This window comes from Artemia sp. Qi Xiang Cuo, chromosome 18 (genome assembly GCF_049724085.1).
Source record: "Artemia sp. Qi Xiang Cuo chromosome 18, ASM4972408v1, whole genome shotgun sequence".
In the NCBI taxonomy this organism is placed as follows: domain Eukaryota; kingdom Metazoa; phylum Arthropoda; class Branchiopoda; order Anostraca; family Artemiidae; genus Artemia; species Artemia sp. Qi Xiang Cuo.
Window position 1 is genome coordinate 54,908,508 of NC_142811.1, and position 18,138 is coordinate 54,926,645.

The following is an 18,138-nucleotide window of genomic DNA, read 5'->3' on the forward strand; positions in this document are numbered from 1 at the left end:
CAATTTAGGAACATTACCCCCCTCTTCCTCCTCCAGTTAACTTGCCTCAGTGTAGTAACATGATATTTTTTTTACCTAACTCTGTCTTCGTACGCTGCGTTCCGAATCGGTTCAATAAATATGTGAAATGCAAACAGCAAGACCAGAAACTTGGAATTGGGTGGAAAGCTTTTTTTACCGGCCCATTTCTCAATGGGCCCGTTGAGATATTTTGACGCAGCCGTTGAACTGTCTAACGCATGAAATTTTTGCGGCAAAGCTCAGCTGAACCTTCGATAAGTGCCTGATGTTCGTTTTACACCATCTATAAAACGGGTGCCGTTTTTAGGATAAAACTTAAATCCCTAAATTTCACCATAAACTTCATTTCTTGAATTAAAAGTAGGTTATGAAACAGACTTTGCAAATGGTAACGTTTAGTTTAAGAAGTGAAATTAATTTATTTCTGTAATTAAGGATTTTTGCTGCTCAAGCAGAAAAACAGTACTTTAGTTTACGGCTATGTTTACAGGTTGTTTAGTTAATATGAACAGGGTTGAAGAGTGTGCAAAAAAGAGGTCTATTTGATTATAAGCAACTCTGAGAAAATTGGTAATTTCCAGTATAGTTAAGTTTGTATTAGTTTTGCTTAGACAAGGTACCTTGGGGAAATGGAAAATTTAATTATTACTTTCATTATGCTGTCCCGAAGAATACTTTATGGTGTTCATTTTTACTCTTAATTCTTCTGCAAAAAGGTTCACAAATAAATTATGGTTGCTTCTGGTCACGAATTGGAATAATTACGTGCTTATACTATCACTGTCAGAATGCTTGACGTTCTGACGATGTTACTTGTCTGATTCTGTGTTGATGAGTGCAACGTAAGTGTAAACGTACCAAGCAAAAAATTGTGGAGAGAATTGAGTTTTTTTTCGTCTGATGGCATATCATAGGCACACGCAGTAAGAAGGGAGTATATTCCCCCTCGAAGACCAAAAGTTACACACACACACAAAAATATATATATATGAAGCTTGGTTGTATTCGGGCTAGGAATAATCCTTTCCTAGCATCAAAATCTAACGCCAATATGTGTTAGTGGAAGTGACGTCAAATAACGAAAATTTTGAGGGGGAGCACAATTTACTTTTCAAAATCCAGAGGGATGAAGGCAGATTCGCCTTTTTTCAGTTTTTCAAGCGAAAATACTAAAAAGGCATTTTTCAATGAAAATACCCCCCAAACATATTGTCATAAATATACTGGGTACATGCCCTCCCCTGCCCCCACCCATGGTTAGTGAGAAAAAACTCTGAAGTAAAGAGCTATTGACAGTCAAACAACCAATCATCGGTAAGATACTTTATTTGAAGTAGAACTAACGATGACGGTGAGTGCAATTCCTGACATGTATTGTACTGTGCCACGAAAAGATGGGCTTACTAACATTTTTAAAATTCGGCTTCAACCCATTAGAAGATAAAAAACGGCATATTTTTCAATCTGTATGATTGAAAGTCCCCCTCCCGATCGAAAAAACTACCGCAAATAGAATTTAGGCTACTGCTCCCTTAAACCCCCAAAAGGCTGGAGTATCATTTGTGCTTTGCTGAAAACAAAAGATATTATATCTTTTGCTTGGACTCTACATCATACAAGTTCAAAGCATTATGTTTTGAACTCTACAAAACATAATGCTTTATTTTATGTTTATGTTTTAAACAAGCAATCTAGTTTCATTTGTCTGATTTGCAGTGAATTTATGTCAATACTTTTAAATGTATTTCAAATGTATAGAAATCGATCGACGAATCATTGATGAATCAAACATTCTTTTAAGAATTAAACATCCCGGACCACCCTTCTCCGGTGATTCTGGAAATTTCATAGTTTCAGAGATAGTAGCCTTAAGTTCCTCGTGTATGTTGAAACTCATTGTATAATTTACATCATTATTGCACCTTTTTTTGGGTTGTTTAACCCCCCCTGTCCTTTTTACCCCCCCCCCCCCCTGTCCTTTTTCTACACTTATCTAAGCTATAGCATGTTAATAGCCTTGACGAGTAAATTTAAAATCAGTGAACTTTGAGTATTTTGAATACTTTATTTTTAGTATTTAGTGGAGTTTTTATGCATAAAACAAAACTTTTCTTTAAGAGTTTCGGTTACTGTTGACAGGGATCACTTTTTTTTATAGTTTGCTACTACGAACTATGATCCAGGGCTCCCTTAAATGTAATGGGGGCCACCATGCCTCATCCTTAATCCCTATTAGCACTATAATCATCCCTGAAAAAGTGCACCCCTTAGAGTATTCCACTGCGCGGGGGGGAAGGGGAGTATATTTTACAAGAAATTCTAGTATCACGCTCTTCGTAGCTTTTAAGGAGATTTCTTCGTACAGATGTCTTTTTTGGGAGGATCTCGAGAAGAAAATCACTTGAAAGACGGTAAAATTGAAATAAAATAAGAGTACAATGATTTTGAAAATATTTTGCTATTTTTTATGATTCTTTGTTAATTTTTTAAAATATTGAAAAGGAGAACATGCTGCATCAAGCGGTTGCTTTATTCTATTAATTTCGCCTTCTTCTGATTGTGGTGTGACCAGGGTTGACATATGCATGGGGATGGGGGAAGCTTTTCAAATCTTCTTGGGTGGCTGACGCTGGGTCTTCATCTTCTGACCCCCAAGTGTCGTTGCATATACTTATTTAGAGCAACACAATGATTTCTTTTGTTCTTTGATGGAACTAGAAGTGATAGATTCACTATAAAAACAAAGGTTGTATTTATCCCGCAAACGGTGCTTTTGAAATTTTCTGCCTCCAAGGAATAATTATATTACCAGATCTTTTTTACACTGTACTGCATTGAAACTTCCGATAATAAAGCTAATTAGCAAGAAACTTAATTAGATTAACTTTCTCTCTTAAAACAAATTGGTTTCCTTACTTCCGTCCTTAAATTATTTCGTAAATTTGAAGTATTTATTTGAAAAATAAATATAGAATATATATAAATAAATATAGAATTATAAAATAAAATATGAAAAATAAAATAATTGAAAAATAGTATGAAAAATAAAATAAAAATAAAATAATAAAATAAAAAAATATGAAAAATAAAAAAATAAAATAATTATAAAATAAATATGAAAAATAAATATAGAAGTATAAATTTGAAGTATAGGCCTTATTTACTAACAATTTAACAATATTCAAAAGTTTCGATGTTTGAAACTCAGTTTTGATCATGACTTTACTATGGCTTGATGCACAAACCAGTGGAATGGAAAACTTGAGAAATAGAACCAGAAAACTTCGAACTGTTGAGTATTTTTCCCATCAACCTTTTCTTTATCGTGCTACAGTTATATGAAATCTATTTTATTCATTTATAAGATTCAAAGCATAGATTGAATTATCAGTAAATTTATGTAACATATACAAATTAATAAATTAGCCTCAGCTTCGAAAAAGTTTCTTTTGTAGTTTGTCACCTTCAAAGAGGCTTTGGAATGTTCAGATTACCCATAACCAAGGTCGTATCCACGAATTATTTTCGAGGGGGGGTGGTAATAAAAAGATTTTTTTTTGGGGGGGTACAATGTTTTTTAAAGAAATAGAAAAATTTTTATATTAATATTTGGTGCGTTTTTACGAACTGGACAAACATTTTGGGCGGTGGGGGGTTCAAACCCCCACCCCCTGGATATGGCCTAGCCCATAACATTCCCCTGTGTTTATCGCTTCTTAGTATGTGAGATCTCACTGTTTGCAGTTTCCTTGTTGACACCCTTTTCTACGGAAACATTTACGATGCTATCTGTATAGGCTAACCGTCATCTCCAAGATCATTGCTAAAGCTTACAAACTCCTTGAATGTAAGTGCTTCTGAGTTGAGAGACTTTGTAACGTCGCCTTGTCGTCCAGAAGGTTCGTTGGCATTTTCAACTACCTTGTAGTCGTATTTAACTCTTTTTTCGCCTTCTTGATTTGGTGGAATAAATCGGCTTTTATAGAAAGAGGTCAACTGTTTTAGCTCCTATATTTTGTCTCACTTTTTTGTAGTCCTCTGATTTTTGATATCATGATGAAACTGACGCGCAACTTCTTCCTTAAAAAGAACTTCTAAATTTTTCTTTTATTACGCTATTTTTTTACTATGAATCTAGTCTGGAAGTTGGATTTAGTAAGGTAGAAACTTTATTTTGTCGTTATGAGGCCTTGGGAGATTCCAATGAGCCGAGCAAAGTTGCTACGAGTGTGAAGGTATTCTTCTCCCCTATCTTCACCTCTATCAAGGTTGGTTATTCATTATTCTAAAATATTTGATACCATGCAAGATCTTTGATTTGGCACATGTTCTATTGATGAACTACAAATATCCTTGAAGCATAGTGGTATTTTTTGTTTTGCTGAGCATTTAGAGCTTGACTTTGGGTTCCGATCCCTTTTTTTCGAAAATTTGGTATATTTTCTTGAGTTTCACATTCCCTGATTGATTTGTTTCAAGTGAAAATGTAACAACACCTCTCCTGGTAAATTGTTTGACAAAAAAATCAAATCTTAAAATTTTGAAGCCAGCCTTTACTAGATTGAATGTTTGGTTCATATACTTCTTTAGTATACTGTGTTGCACTTTCTTGAGTGACTGAATGATCAACTGAGTGATTTTTTCATCGGGTGGCAACCCTGGTCTCAGGTTGAGGAAGAATGATCCACTTATAGATATATTTTTTATGAAAGCACTGCTTCAACCTCTTCAGAAAGCGCTCTTTGATGTCTTTGAATTCAGTTTCTATGATTCCCTTCATGAAAATGCAAAAACATGAAATGGTTTTTGCATGCAAAAACATGAAATGCAAAAACATGAAAAACATGAAAAACATGAAATGGTTTTTGCATGCAAAAACATGAAATGCAAAAACATGAAAAACATGAAATGGTTTTTGCATGCAAAAACATGAAATGCAAAAACATGAAATGCAAAAACATGAAAAACATGAAAAGGTTTTTGCATGCAAAAACATGAAATGCAAAAACATGAAATGCAAAAACATGAAAAACATGAAATGGTTTTTGCATGCAAAAACATGAAAAACATGAAAAACATGAAATGGTTTTTGAATGCAAAAACATGAAATGCAAAAACATGAAAAACATGAAATGGTTTTTGCATGCAAAAACATGAAATGCAAAAACATGAAAAACATGAAATGGTTTTTGCATGCAAAAACCTTAAATGCAAAAACATGAAAAACCTGAAAAACCTGAAATGGTTTTCTTACTTTCCTGTTTTTTTAAATACTACTTAACAATATCGTAGTGTTTGCGGTCACTATAACCTTAAGTTTCTTTCATATGTGAGTGTTTTTACCATTGCAGGATAAGAACACTAATTTAAAAATATAAGCTACTATAAAACATTGTTTTTCGCCCCAGCGCTTGTCTCTCGCAAATTGGACCTGGAATGACTGATGGAAATACACAAACCTAAATGCAAACATGAGTTTCAGGCAGGGTTGCCATCCCTAGTGATTTATCACTATTTCTAGTTTTTTTTTATATTGCCTAAAAAATCACTAAATCAGCTCTACATTATTGAAGAAAATCACTAAATCAACCAAAAAATGATTAAAATCTTGTGATTTTTTCATCCGGTGACAACCCTGGTCTCAGGCTGAGGATGAATGTTAAGATAATATCACATCCTGCTTACCAGGCCCTGGAACTGCTTCTTCGGATGATATATTTCCTTGTACTGGATTTAATCACTAGCTTCTATGCGCACTTTTGGCAGTCACAGGTAACAACATGAACGATAGTTGTTCAAAGAGCAGAGCGAGTTTTATCTGAATGTTTGACTGATTTATGGGTTTGATTTCGATATATAGGGTTGTGGTATCAAGTCAAGCAAGCTAAAGTTCGAAATTTCGACCTCTTCCTGATCAAGGCTTCACTATAACAAAAATGTATAAATCCAATTATATCGACCATTAATGTAAATAATTTGTTTTTTCCTTTAATTTTATAGGTATTTATGAGAAAATCGAAGCGTTATCTTAGGAAAACCGAATCGAATCTTAGGGGTTGGAGCCTTCAAGTGCTTTTTAGTGAGAGTAAAGACTTGAGTGATTTTCGCGAGAAAAACGTTTATGCTAAAATTCTAGCTTAGATACTTTTCGCTATCTTAGAAAGAGGTTAGGTTAGGCAAACGAAAATCTCAGTAATGAATCCAGGGCCAAAAACATACTCTGGGAAGGTATTGCTAACCTTCTATGTTAACCCTCATCTGATTTCTAAGTCTTAGAAATTTGCCTACTTGACAGGTCTATACCTATTGAAATTTTGACAAAACCATATTTTACCTTAATTTTCAGTTATCAGTTTCTTTTACTCTGGTTTTAGTTCTGGTAATGTAATTCCTGTTATTTGAGTAGAATTATAAGCCATAGGCCTACCAATGTTTTTTTTTTCTAAATTAGGAAATGTACTTGCAGATCTATGAAACCTCATAAATTGGGATTTGTGAGGTTCAAAAAGCTGAAAACAGTTTTGTTGTACTCCTTAACAGTTTTAACAGTTTTGTTAAAAGTTTCACTTTTAATACTCAAAGATTTTTCATGTGTATCAAAAGTCACTGCCCTCAAGAGGGAGAAGAAATGGGGGTAAGTATTTCAAAATACCATCCCGGAACATATTTTAGTCTGTAGACCCATTCTTAAAAGTTTCATTTTCCTAACCTAACCCCTTTCCAAGACAGTAAAAAGTAGCTAAACTAGAATTTTACCACTTTTATTTATTCCACATTTCAAAAAGTTTGCGCTTTTTATGAACCTTTGGCTGGGAGAAATTTATCTCCTTGATAACCTCAACATCCTGAATGAGAAAAAAAAGGCTGGAAGTTTCAGTTTTTCGCTGTGGAGCCCAATATTAAGGAATTGGGATTCTTGCAAATCCGTTTGTCTGCAGGTATGCATGAAAATGCAAAATTCTTTTCAAAAGGATTTATCTTTATTCATCAATCTATTCCTTCCTAATTACTTGCTTTAAGTCATTGATCAGCCAAGGGATATAAGACAGATTGTTATGACACTACTACTCAATCGTAACTAATCATCATAGCGTAATTCAAGTGGAACTGGTTTTATTATTGTATTAGTAATAATAGTGTTGCTTTTCAAAAGTAATCAAACATCCTTTAACCTAAACCCCTTTTTGTTTTGTTCCTCACTCTCGTAGATTCAGCTTTCTCTCTCCCGCTCAACCTGATATTTTTTCATTGTATCCATTTTTGGGGAAGGGGACGAGATGACAGATTCTATTGATATTTGGCCAGAGAAACTCACTAAAAAATGGCCCGAAATGTCCCTTTTTCGTGTTTTAAAAAATACTTCACAGGCTCAGGCTAGCTACCACTTATGCAATTGTACATTTGACCCACGGCCCAATTCTCGGTTTGCAGCCATTTTGAATCCATTGCTGTTGAACCTTTGGTACATCAGTGAAAATCATTATATGTATATATATATATATATATATATATATATATATATATATATATATATATATATATATATATATATATATATATATATATATATATATATATATATATATATATATATATATATATATATATATATATATATATATATATATATATATATATATATATATGCCCTCCCTCAACGCCTCGCTCTTTACGCTAAAGTTTGACTTTCTCACAACTCTTTTTTTTAAACAATAAAAACTTTAGCGTAAATAGCGAGGCGTTGAGGAGGGCACAGCCCCTTTCATATACGGAATAATTTCTGTTCGTTTTAAGTTTTAATGTCGCTCCTTACTTTCAGTTTAAAAAAAATTATTTAAAGGCTGCGAAAGCGGGGGGTTTGGGGGCGGCAGCCCCCCAACTGTACCTTCTAATCCCTGTACGTTTTAAGGTTCGAACTTGTGACTCGGCCTCTTTAACTCTTTAGAAAACGTAGTTTTTTTCAGATAATATTTAGATAGGCCTGTGTTCATTCGACCCCCCCCCCTTAGATCCACCCCCTCTTTATTTTTAAAATTACCTTTTTGGGGGTATTTTTATTGTAAAATACCTTTTTCTTAGTATTGTCATTAAAATGTTGAAATTTTACGATAAATTGGCCCCCCTAGATTTAAAAAAATACATTCCCCCTCCTATATTTTATTGAATTGACGCTATTGTATAGCAAAATAACTATGGCATGTGTTTTCAATTACAAATATTATTTATTCGGAAAGATATATGTCAAATTAAATTTAAAAAACGCAACATATTGACTGGGGCCGATCCAACAGTACAACAATTTTTTCCAAAGTCGCCGGTGAAGAACAAACCCCAAAGAGCTGTCTCTGTCAGCCTGTTTCCGAGACCAAAAGTTTTTTTTTTTAAATAGGTGCCTAATTGTTTCCTCAATTTGGACATATGTTAATCTAATAATTAAAAATCTCTATTTTAATTTTTGTTGTATTCTAGGGGCTGGTCATTCCAGTTAACATTAGAGTGACGGACGTGAATGATAACTATCCTGAATTCGTCAACGAGCCATATACTGTGTCTGTTTCTGAGGTAAGACTCTGATATCCTTAAAAAAGATGTATGAAAAATAAAATGTATATCTTTTGCTTTTGTATGAGACGGAAGAGCGAAGGTTAGGCATTGAAGTTTTCCGTGGAAAGATTTTTGTAAAGTGGAAAGACAATTCGTTAAAATTACTAACTGTAACTACAACAAAGTAGACAGTCGTTGTAAGAAATTTTTTTTTTACAACGTATTTTTTCCAAAAAAAGAAGACTAAATCGGCCTATAAAACATATTATGAGTTGTTTTATTATAACAGATCACCTGATTCTGCCAAATTAGTCCTCGAATCATACATACTGGATGTTTTTTTATTGGAAATCCAACAAGATGTAATGTGTTTCCATTTTTTGAAAATTTAGTGATTTGGGCAGCTGGGGGTGTTTCAAGAATCACTGGCCCATTTGTTTTTGGAACAGGGGCGTAATTTTGTCAAAATCCTGGGGGAAGGGGGCAAAGTTGGAGTCAATTTTCCCAAATCAAGTGAAAATGACAGTAAAACTGAAAAATGAGGCATTTGATACCATGAAAGTACTACATAGTACTATAAAGGTATTTTATAGTACTATAAATGTAAATATAAACTTAAATAAAACTGATCCGTTTCTGTTGATCCTTGAATAATACAGGCTTATGTTAGTTCTGACAAGATTTTTGAAGAAATTAGATTTCAGCTAGCGAGGGGGGGGGGGGCAAACATAGGTCGGTGGGTGGACTAAATCAGGTAGTAGGGGGGACAAGGTCTGGGAGGGGCAGTTGTCCCCCTGCCCCATAGCAAATTACGCCCCTGTTTTGGAATCATATAGTTTGAAGTTTTTGCGTGGTTCTGGCTCAAGCTAAGAGGAATTTTATTATATTTCTGCTAAAATGCTGGCAGTGAGAGAAGGGTTGTGTGTAGAGGGGATAATTTGAGGGGGTACAGGCACACTATATATATCTCTTATAACACAGATTAAAAATCTTCGCGTGATGCTGCTTCAAATAAAGTGGAAAAGGCTCACCTCTCGGCTAAATAGATTACCGTGAGGAAAGGGGAATGGCCGGAAGGGCGAAGGGTCCCTTTATACCTCTATTTATAATTAAAATAATTGCATGTTACCAGTTTAATCAAGGTGCTACCTATCTTTCTGCTAACAAGCGGGTAGTGCTAAGTTCAGCTTGAAATTTTCTTGTTTTACACACAGGACTAACTTTGTTTTTCACTGATTCACGAATTGGCTTGTTTGTATACTGAATCAGGACTTAACTTCTTATTTCACCAAGTTACTTAACCTGTTTTTCACGACATCACTGGAATTCCGCAGTTTGGGCTTTTTGTTGGCTCGTTTGTGGATTAAGTCAGGGCTTAGCTCGTTTTTGCTCTGAGTTAGGATTTAACTGATTTTTGCAACGAGTCACCGAAATGACGTGCTTGGAATTAGGTCGAAAATAGGAAGATGAAGAAACAATTTCAATGGCGTAATGCGCCTATTTAAACTAATTGTCCAGTGTGCAACTAAACAAAATATTCATGACAACAAAGCAAGGCTAGACAAAATATCGAATATTAAATTCCGTACTTGTGCATTATAATTAAACCAGCGGTATAGACTGTACGAGGAAACCATACTCGAAAGCAGACAAACGGATATTTGATAGATAAATTGAAGGCAAAGCGTAGTTTCTCATTGAGTTTACAATATCTAAACGACTGTTTTTTGGGGTTTAGGGGGGTGGAGGTACCTAGATTAGTTTAGCTTACGTATTTAATATATTCTCTGCTTACCCCCCTCCCCTAATGTGCAAATATATAGCCCAAATTTGTTTCTAAACTATTATATATTCATCCTATTTATTTTATTTCATTAGCATTAACCAAACTTGACTTCTTTCGCGTATAGCGCTGGTTTAGTTATAATGCACAAGTACCTTAAATTCCGTAATAGCCGGTACACACTCGAGAAGTTGGCTGAATGTAAGATCTAAGAAAACCGGTTTCATAGCCACAAAGACAAATGACGGGTGACAGAATGCATAGGATTTGTACAATTTGGACTATATATTTGGACATTAGGGGGTTGGGGTAAGGTTAGGTTATGTTATTTCCCCCCCCCCCCCTAATGTGCAAATATATATCCCAAATTATATTATTATGTAAACTAAAGTGTTATATTTTCATCATATTTTGGTATATCTCATTAGGATTGATCTAACTTCATTCCTCGAGTGTGTACTGGGTAATACGGAAATACCATAAATTCTTTTCATTGGCAGGTCCTTAATAATAATTATAATATAATTTGTACTGGCAAACCCGATGATTATATACAAAAGTCGTGATTACATACATCTAACTACAAACGAATGAAAAGCGAAACCAAACACTATGTACCTCTAATTGCGACGTTTGCGCCTCAATTAGAAGTGCATAGAAGCACATTGTCGTATGGAGGTCGAGTACTGTCTTAAAGTATTCAAGTTAGAGTTTATCTAGTTGCTTGGCTTCTTCGAGCCCCATAGCTCCATTCCGTTATGCATGATTGGTAGAGTTTTAGTATGAAAAGGGGGCTTGTGTATCTCAAGGTTCCCTGTTCCCATCAGTGTCATATTTCAGTTAAGGGAAAACAATGCCGCTTGTCCTCTGGCTGCTGCAACTGAGATGTGTCTTTCTTTGGAAGCCGGTGTTTGCCCCGCCCCCTCCCGAAAATAATCCCTGGAAAATACCTTCCTTTGAGAATTTCCCCCGGAGAAAATACCCCCTGATACTTCCCCCCCCCCATGGGAAAAGCCCACCACACGCAAAATGGAGCAACCAGTATATTATTTGTTGTTGGGAAATATACAGACATTTTTGAGAGCACTAGTCCCTTTTCTATAAGTCTAAAGTGATTGGAGACCAACCAGCCACTGTCCTAAAACTGTTTTTGATATCTGGCCCTTTAGTCACTTCTTAGGAAATCTGATGGACATTTTTAGGTACCTATTTTGTAATTTCTCTTTTGCTGGATAGGAGTAATGAACAAATTTGTGAAGACGATAGGAGTAATGACAAAATCTGTAATGAAGATAGGAGTAATGACAAAAGCTGTAATGACAATGGGAGTAATTACAAAATCTGTAATGACGATAGGAGTAATGACAAAATCTGTAATGACGATATGAGTGATGACAAAAGCTGTAATGACGATAGGAGTAATGACAAAAGCTGTAATGACGATTGGAGTAATGACAAAATCTGTAATAACGATAGGAGTAATGACAAAATCTGTAATCACGATAGGAGTAATAACAAAATCTGTAATGACGATAGGAGTAATGACAAAATATGTAATGACGATAGGAGTAATGAAAAAATTTATAATGACGACAGGAGTAATGATTTAATCTGTGATGACGAAATGAGTTATGACAAAAGCTGTAATGACGATAGGAGTAATGACAAAATCTGTAATAACGATAGGAGTAATGACAAAATCTGTAATGACGATAGGAATAATGACAAAATCTCTAATGACGATAGGAGTAATGACAAAATCTGTAATGACAATAGGAGTAATGGCAAAATCTGTAATGACGATAAGAGTAATGACAAAATCTGTAATGACGATAGGAGTAATGACAAAATCTGTAATGATGACGATCTCCTATGATGATAGGAGAGTGAAGATCAAAATCATCAACAAAAATAAAAGTGAAAATGATAGTATGCCAATTATGGCTCGGATCAAGATATTGTAAAACCATTTTAAGGCCAAGAAGTGTTTGACACATACTGACATATTAAAAAAAAGATGTTAGTAGAGTAAAAGGGTATTTACTGCATTGACTGAAGTGATTCAATTTGCATTCAAAGGGGATTGTTTGTCATAACCCCCTTCCCCCAAATTTTGGATTCTCACGAATTTTCACTATAATTTTGCATGATTTCCCCATGATTGGCCTATTTCTGCTTTATTTCGAATTATTGATCCCCTTCAAAAATAATCTCCAGTATGTATTTGCTCCACCCTGTCTTCTTTGCCCCAGACTTTTAAAGAATATCATCTTAATATGCCTTTGGTAAATATTGAGATACTTAATCCGTAACAAATTAAATTACATTTTGTAAAAACATTAGCTTGTTCTTGTCTTGTAGGCAGCACCGGTAGGCAGTATGATTTTCAGTGGAATTCGAGCAGTAGATGCAGACCAACCCGGGCCTTTCTCTACGGTGGAGTATTCACTTGCTCAAGGAGAGTTTTCTGTAAGTTTTTTTTTTCTTTCATTTCTCTATATATACTGTAACGTTATCTTTGCATATGCACTAGACTTATATTTTTCTTCTAAAAAATCAGGTGGATGTGTATGACCTTTTTTTTTTAGCGAGTCTAACGGGACTGTTTAACCAACTTTTGAATCTGACCAACTGTCAGGTCCAGAATGAAACCGTATCTCTTATTCTTTATTTTCTGAAAATGAGTTAGAAAGTAGGAAAACTCTTTATTATAGAGAAGATATCTTCTTATTATACAATAATATAGGTAATAGTTAGGCCCAAAATAAAACTCTCTAATTCTTTTTTTTTGTAGAAATGAGTTGCAAAGGACTAATTCCAAGTTCATAATTCCAAGAATTAACTCTCCAAGTTTATTCCTCTAATTAGAGATCGAAATCTAAGGGATTACAAGTACCAATGACAGCAAAAATGAGCCCTGATTATTTGAATTGGTTACGTGAAAATTTAAATAACCATATATATATATATTTAAATAATTAAGAAAAGCCTGAAATCCCTTTTTTAACTGAAATGACCTTCATAAGCAATTATGTATTTTTTGATAGTTGCAAGGGGGTAAAAAAATCATTGGATGAAAAACTAAAAAACTTTGGCACCAAACAGCTTAAATAGCTGTTGCTTTCCCTCGAAGGCATAGTTGACTTTGGGGATTGACAAATTGTTAATTTTGAATTTCTAAGGCAAAAAGTGTTTTCTGTACATATTTGAATTTCTGTAACTATAAAACTAAAAGACTTTGGCGCCAAACAGCTTAAAAAGTTGTTGCTTTCCTTCGAAGGCATAGTTGACTTTGGGGATTGACAAAGTGTTAATTTTGAATTTCTAATGCAAAAAGTGTTTTCTGTACATATTTGAATTTCTGTACATGTTTTGCAACCACATCATCTATACATATATATTTTTTTTACATATATTGCATATATAATTTACCTGCATTTTCTTTGTTTCCGACATATCTAGAGGTAAGAAAATTTGTCTCCATGCTGTTACGCAGCGATTCTGGATAAAAAAGCATCACAATTATATAGTTTACTTTCTAACTAAATTGTAGAAGAAAAAAAGGTCTAGAATATATGTAAAGACTGTAAGCGCTGCTTAAGTAAAGAACGGTGTGGGCATAATGCATTATTTATTTTTTTCTTGGTTTAAAACCCGGGTACTTCGTATCAAAAGAATTGTTCTAGAAACATTGAATAGGGCCCATTTCTCTTGAAATTGTAGTTTCTTGAGCCCTTTTTAATAGTCGAAACTGACTGGACGTTAACTAGCCCCACCCCCCCTCCCTACGCCCATCTTTCTCCCAAACATATCCAATCAAAATTTTGAGATTGTCATTTTCATCAGCGTAGTTGATTTCCAGATAGAAAATATGTTTTTGAGGAGGACACTCCCCAACAACCTTCAGGGCAAGGGTTTTAAGTTATGCCGTGGGGGCATATAAGAGCGATGTTGGCACAATGTATTGTTTATTATTTTTTTCCTTTAGACCAGGGCACTTCGAGTCGAAGAAGTTGTCGTAGAAACTTCAAAAAGGGCTCATTCAATTGTAAATTGGAGGGGTTTGTGCCCTTTTTAATAGTCAAAAGTGATTGGAATGCAACTAAAACCCATTCCACGCCCACCATCTCTCGAAACATATCCAATCAAAATTTTTAGATAACCATTTTGTTCAGCGTAGTTGATTTCCAGGTAAAAAATATGTTTTTGAGGAGGTCACTCCCCCACAACCCGCAGGGCAAGGATTTTAAGTTATGCTCTGGGGGCATATAGAGTTTTTCTAGAAGAAGTTGTCGTAGAAACTTCAAAAAGGCTCATTCGATTTGAAATTCAAGGGGCTAGTGCCCTTTCTAATAGTCGAAAGTGATTGGAGGGCAACTAACCCCCCTATCACGCCATCCTTTTCCCCAAAACCATCCAATCAAAATCTTAAGTTAGTCATTTGTTCACTGTAGTTGAAAACTCTGAAAACTAGGTCTTTGAAGATGACGAGCGCCCCACAGCCCTCAGGGCAGGGGTTGTAAGTTATGCCCTGCTGGTCTTTAAGGTTTTTATAAAAAGTGTTGTCGTAGAAACTTCAAAAAGGGCTCATTCGATTGGAAATTGAAATGGCTAGTGCCCTTTTTAATAGTCGAAAGCGATTAGAAGACAACTAACACCCCTTCCACGACCACCATTTCCACTAACTCGTCGAATCAAAATTTTGAGATAACCTTTTTGTTCCACGCAGTTTAAAGTTCAGGAAATTATACCTTTGAGCAGGACACTCCCCCCACAGTCTTCAGGGCAAGGGATATAAGTTATGCCCTGGGGGCATACAAATTTTTATTGAAATCTTTGTCCTAGAAACTTGAAAAAGGGCTCATTCGATTGGAAATTCAAAGATCTAGTGCCCTTTTTAATAATAGAAAGTGATTTGAGGGCAACTAACCCCCCTCTCATGCCCATCATTCCCCCAAACACGTCCAATCCAAATTTTGATAGTCATTTTGTTCAGCGTAGTTGATTTCCAGATAGAAAATTTGTTTTTGAGGAGGACACTTCCCCACAACCCTCAGAAGAAGGGTTTTAAGTTATGCTCTGGGGGCATATAATGTTTTTATAGAAGGTGTTGTAGAGACTTCAAAACAGGCTCATTCGATTGGAAAATCAAAGGGCTAGTACCCTTTTTAATAGTCGAAAGGGATTTGAGTGCAACTCGCCCCCCCCCCCTCACTCCCTTCGTTCCCCCAAACACATCCAATCAAAATTTTGAGATAGCCATTTTGTTCAGTGTCGTTGATTTCCAGATAGAAATTATGTTTTTGAGGAGGACACTCCCCCACAGCCCTCAGGGCAAGGGTTGTAAGTTATGCCCTGTAGGCATATAAGGTTTTTATAGAAAGCTTTGTCGTAGAAACTTCAAAAAAGACTCATTCGACTGGAAATTCAAAGGGCTAGTGCCCTTTTTAATAATCGAAAGTGATTGGAGGGTAACTAACCCCCCTCTCATGCCCACCTGTTCCCCGACTACATCCAATCAAATTTTAAGGAAGTCATTTTGTTCAACGTAGTTGAAAGGTCTGGAAATTAGGTCTTTGAGGATGACAATCCTCCCACAGCCCTCAAAGCAAGGGTTGTAAATTTTGTTCTTGGGGTATATAAGGTTTCTATGAACGCGTTGTCGTAGAGACTTCAAAAATTGCTCATTCTTTGGAAATTGAAATGACTATTGCCCTTTCTAATAGTCGAAAGTGATTGGAAAGCAACTAACACCCCTTCCACGTCCACCATTTCCCCAAAAACATCCAATCGAAATGTTAAGATTTTCCACGCAGTTTAAAGTTCAGGAAACTATACCTTTGATTAGAACAGTCCCCCCACAGTCTTCAGGGCAAGGGTATAAGTTATGTCCGGGGGGCATATAAGTTTTTATTGAAATCTTTGTCGTAGAAACTTGAAGAAGGGCTCATTCGATTGGAAATTCAAAGGGCTAGTGCCCTTTTTAATAGTCTCGAAAGGGATTTGACGACAATTAACCCCCCCCCCTCTCTCGCCCAACTTTCCCCCAAACACATCCAATCACAATTTTTATATAGCCATTTTGTTCAAAGTAGTTGAAATTTTGTGAAATTAGGTCTTTAAAGATGACAACGCCTCCACACCCAAAACCCTCAGGGCAAGGGTCGTAAGTTATGCCCTTGGGGCATATAAGGTTCTTATAGAAAGCGATGTTGTAGAAACTTCAAAAAGGGCTCATTCAATTGGAAATTGAACGGGCTAGTGCCCTTTTAATAGCCGAAAGTGCTTGAAGGGCAACTAACCCCCCTCTCACTCCCACTATTTCCCCAAACACGTCCAATCATAATTTTGTTTAACGTAGTCGAAAGTTCTGGAAACTTGGTCTTTTAGGATGATAACTCCATCAGAGCCCTCAGTGTAAGGGTTGTAAGTTATGCCCTGGGGGCATATAAGGTTTATATATAAAGTTGTTGTAGAAATTTCAAAAAGTGCTCATTTGATTGGAAATTGAAATTGCCCTTTTTAATAGTCGAAAGTGAGTGGAGAGTAATTAACACCCCTCTCACACCCACCATTTATTTATCAGCATCGATAAATAAATGAAACCCAAAACGAACAGAAATAATAATAAATAACCGAGTCAAACCCAAAAACGAGCAGAAATTAACATGAGTTGGGCTCAAAACCCCTATGCCTTCCCAAGGCCATAACATAATTTGCAATTTACTAAAAAAAATTCAAATGAATGTGCATTGTCAGTTTAATATACATATACTGATATATAGTAATCAAAATGTTAATATTATTTGATTTATTAAGGTTATAAAAGTAAAAAAAGTATTTTTTTTTTTCAGTAAAGTGCAAATTATGCTCTGGCCTTGGGTGAGCCCTACTCATGTTAATTTCTGCTCGTTTTGGGTTTGACCCGGTTATTTATTGTAATTTCTGTTCGTTTTGGGTTTCATTTATTTATCGATGGTGATTTGTGGTAGCTTCATGCTTGGTAGATTAGTTGATTTTATTTTTGCTCATTTTTGTTTAATGGAGTTCTTTACTTTTCTTTGAAAACTGTATTTTGTGAAAAAGCTTTTTTAATTAATGATATGTATAGATATGGTCTAGAATATATTTAATGTATGTAATATAATTTCCATTATTTGTTTCCATGCTGTTACGCAGCGATTCTGAATAAAAAAGCATCACAATGAGATTGTTTCACAAACAGTAGATGCAGACCAACTCGGACCCTTCTCTACGGTGGAGTCATTGGCGGATCCAGGGGGCGAGGGGGTGCGCCCCCCTAACGTAGTCTGAAGTAGCGTAATTTACTTAATTAACACAAGTTTGCGTTAATTAACCTTGCTCCTAACTCAAGTTTATCGGATCAACCTATTTTGCGCCCCCCCGTCCCCTCTGAAAAAAAATCATGGATCCGCCCCTTGGTGGAGTTCACGAGTATTGACACATTAGAGACAGACAACAAACTTGAGTTCACCCAAAGTTAAACGACCCGCTCAAAACATGGCGTATTTTCTTCATGTAAAGCCTGACGCCATATTACATTATATATTTTCTAGACTATATCTTTGCATGTCATTACAATCTTTACATACATTCTAGATCATTTTTCTTCTAGAAATCAGTTAGATAGGGATAAAAAAATGCACAGTTATTTTCTTCTGTAGTTTCCGTAGTTTTGTCAATAAAGTATTATATTTTCATCATATTATTAGGATTAACCTAACTTCACTTCTTGAGTCGGGTCGCTGTAATACATAAGTACCAAATAA

The 18,138-nt window shown here is 35.3% G+C and overlaps 1 protein-coding gene across 3 annotated transcripts in view; it reads left to right on the top strand.

The window, feature by feature from the left end:
- Nucleotides 1-18,138, top strand: part of LOC148941659 (protocadherin gamma-B2-like) — a 283,199-nt gene that overhangs the window by 165,312 nt on the left and 99,749 nt on the right. For all 3 annotated transcript variants that reach the window (XM_089104431.1, XM_089104433.1, XM_089104432.1), the window contains exons 6-7: nt 8,491-8,583; nt 12,710-12,817. In XM_089104431.1, coding sequence (XP_088960557.1) covers nt 8,491-8,583; nt 12,710-12,817 — 201 coding nt within the window. The remainder of the gene's footprint in view (nt 1-8,490; nt 8,584-12,709; nt 12,818-18,138) is intronic.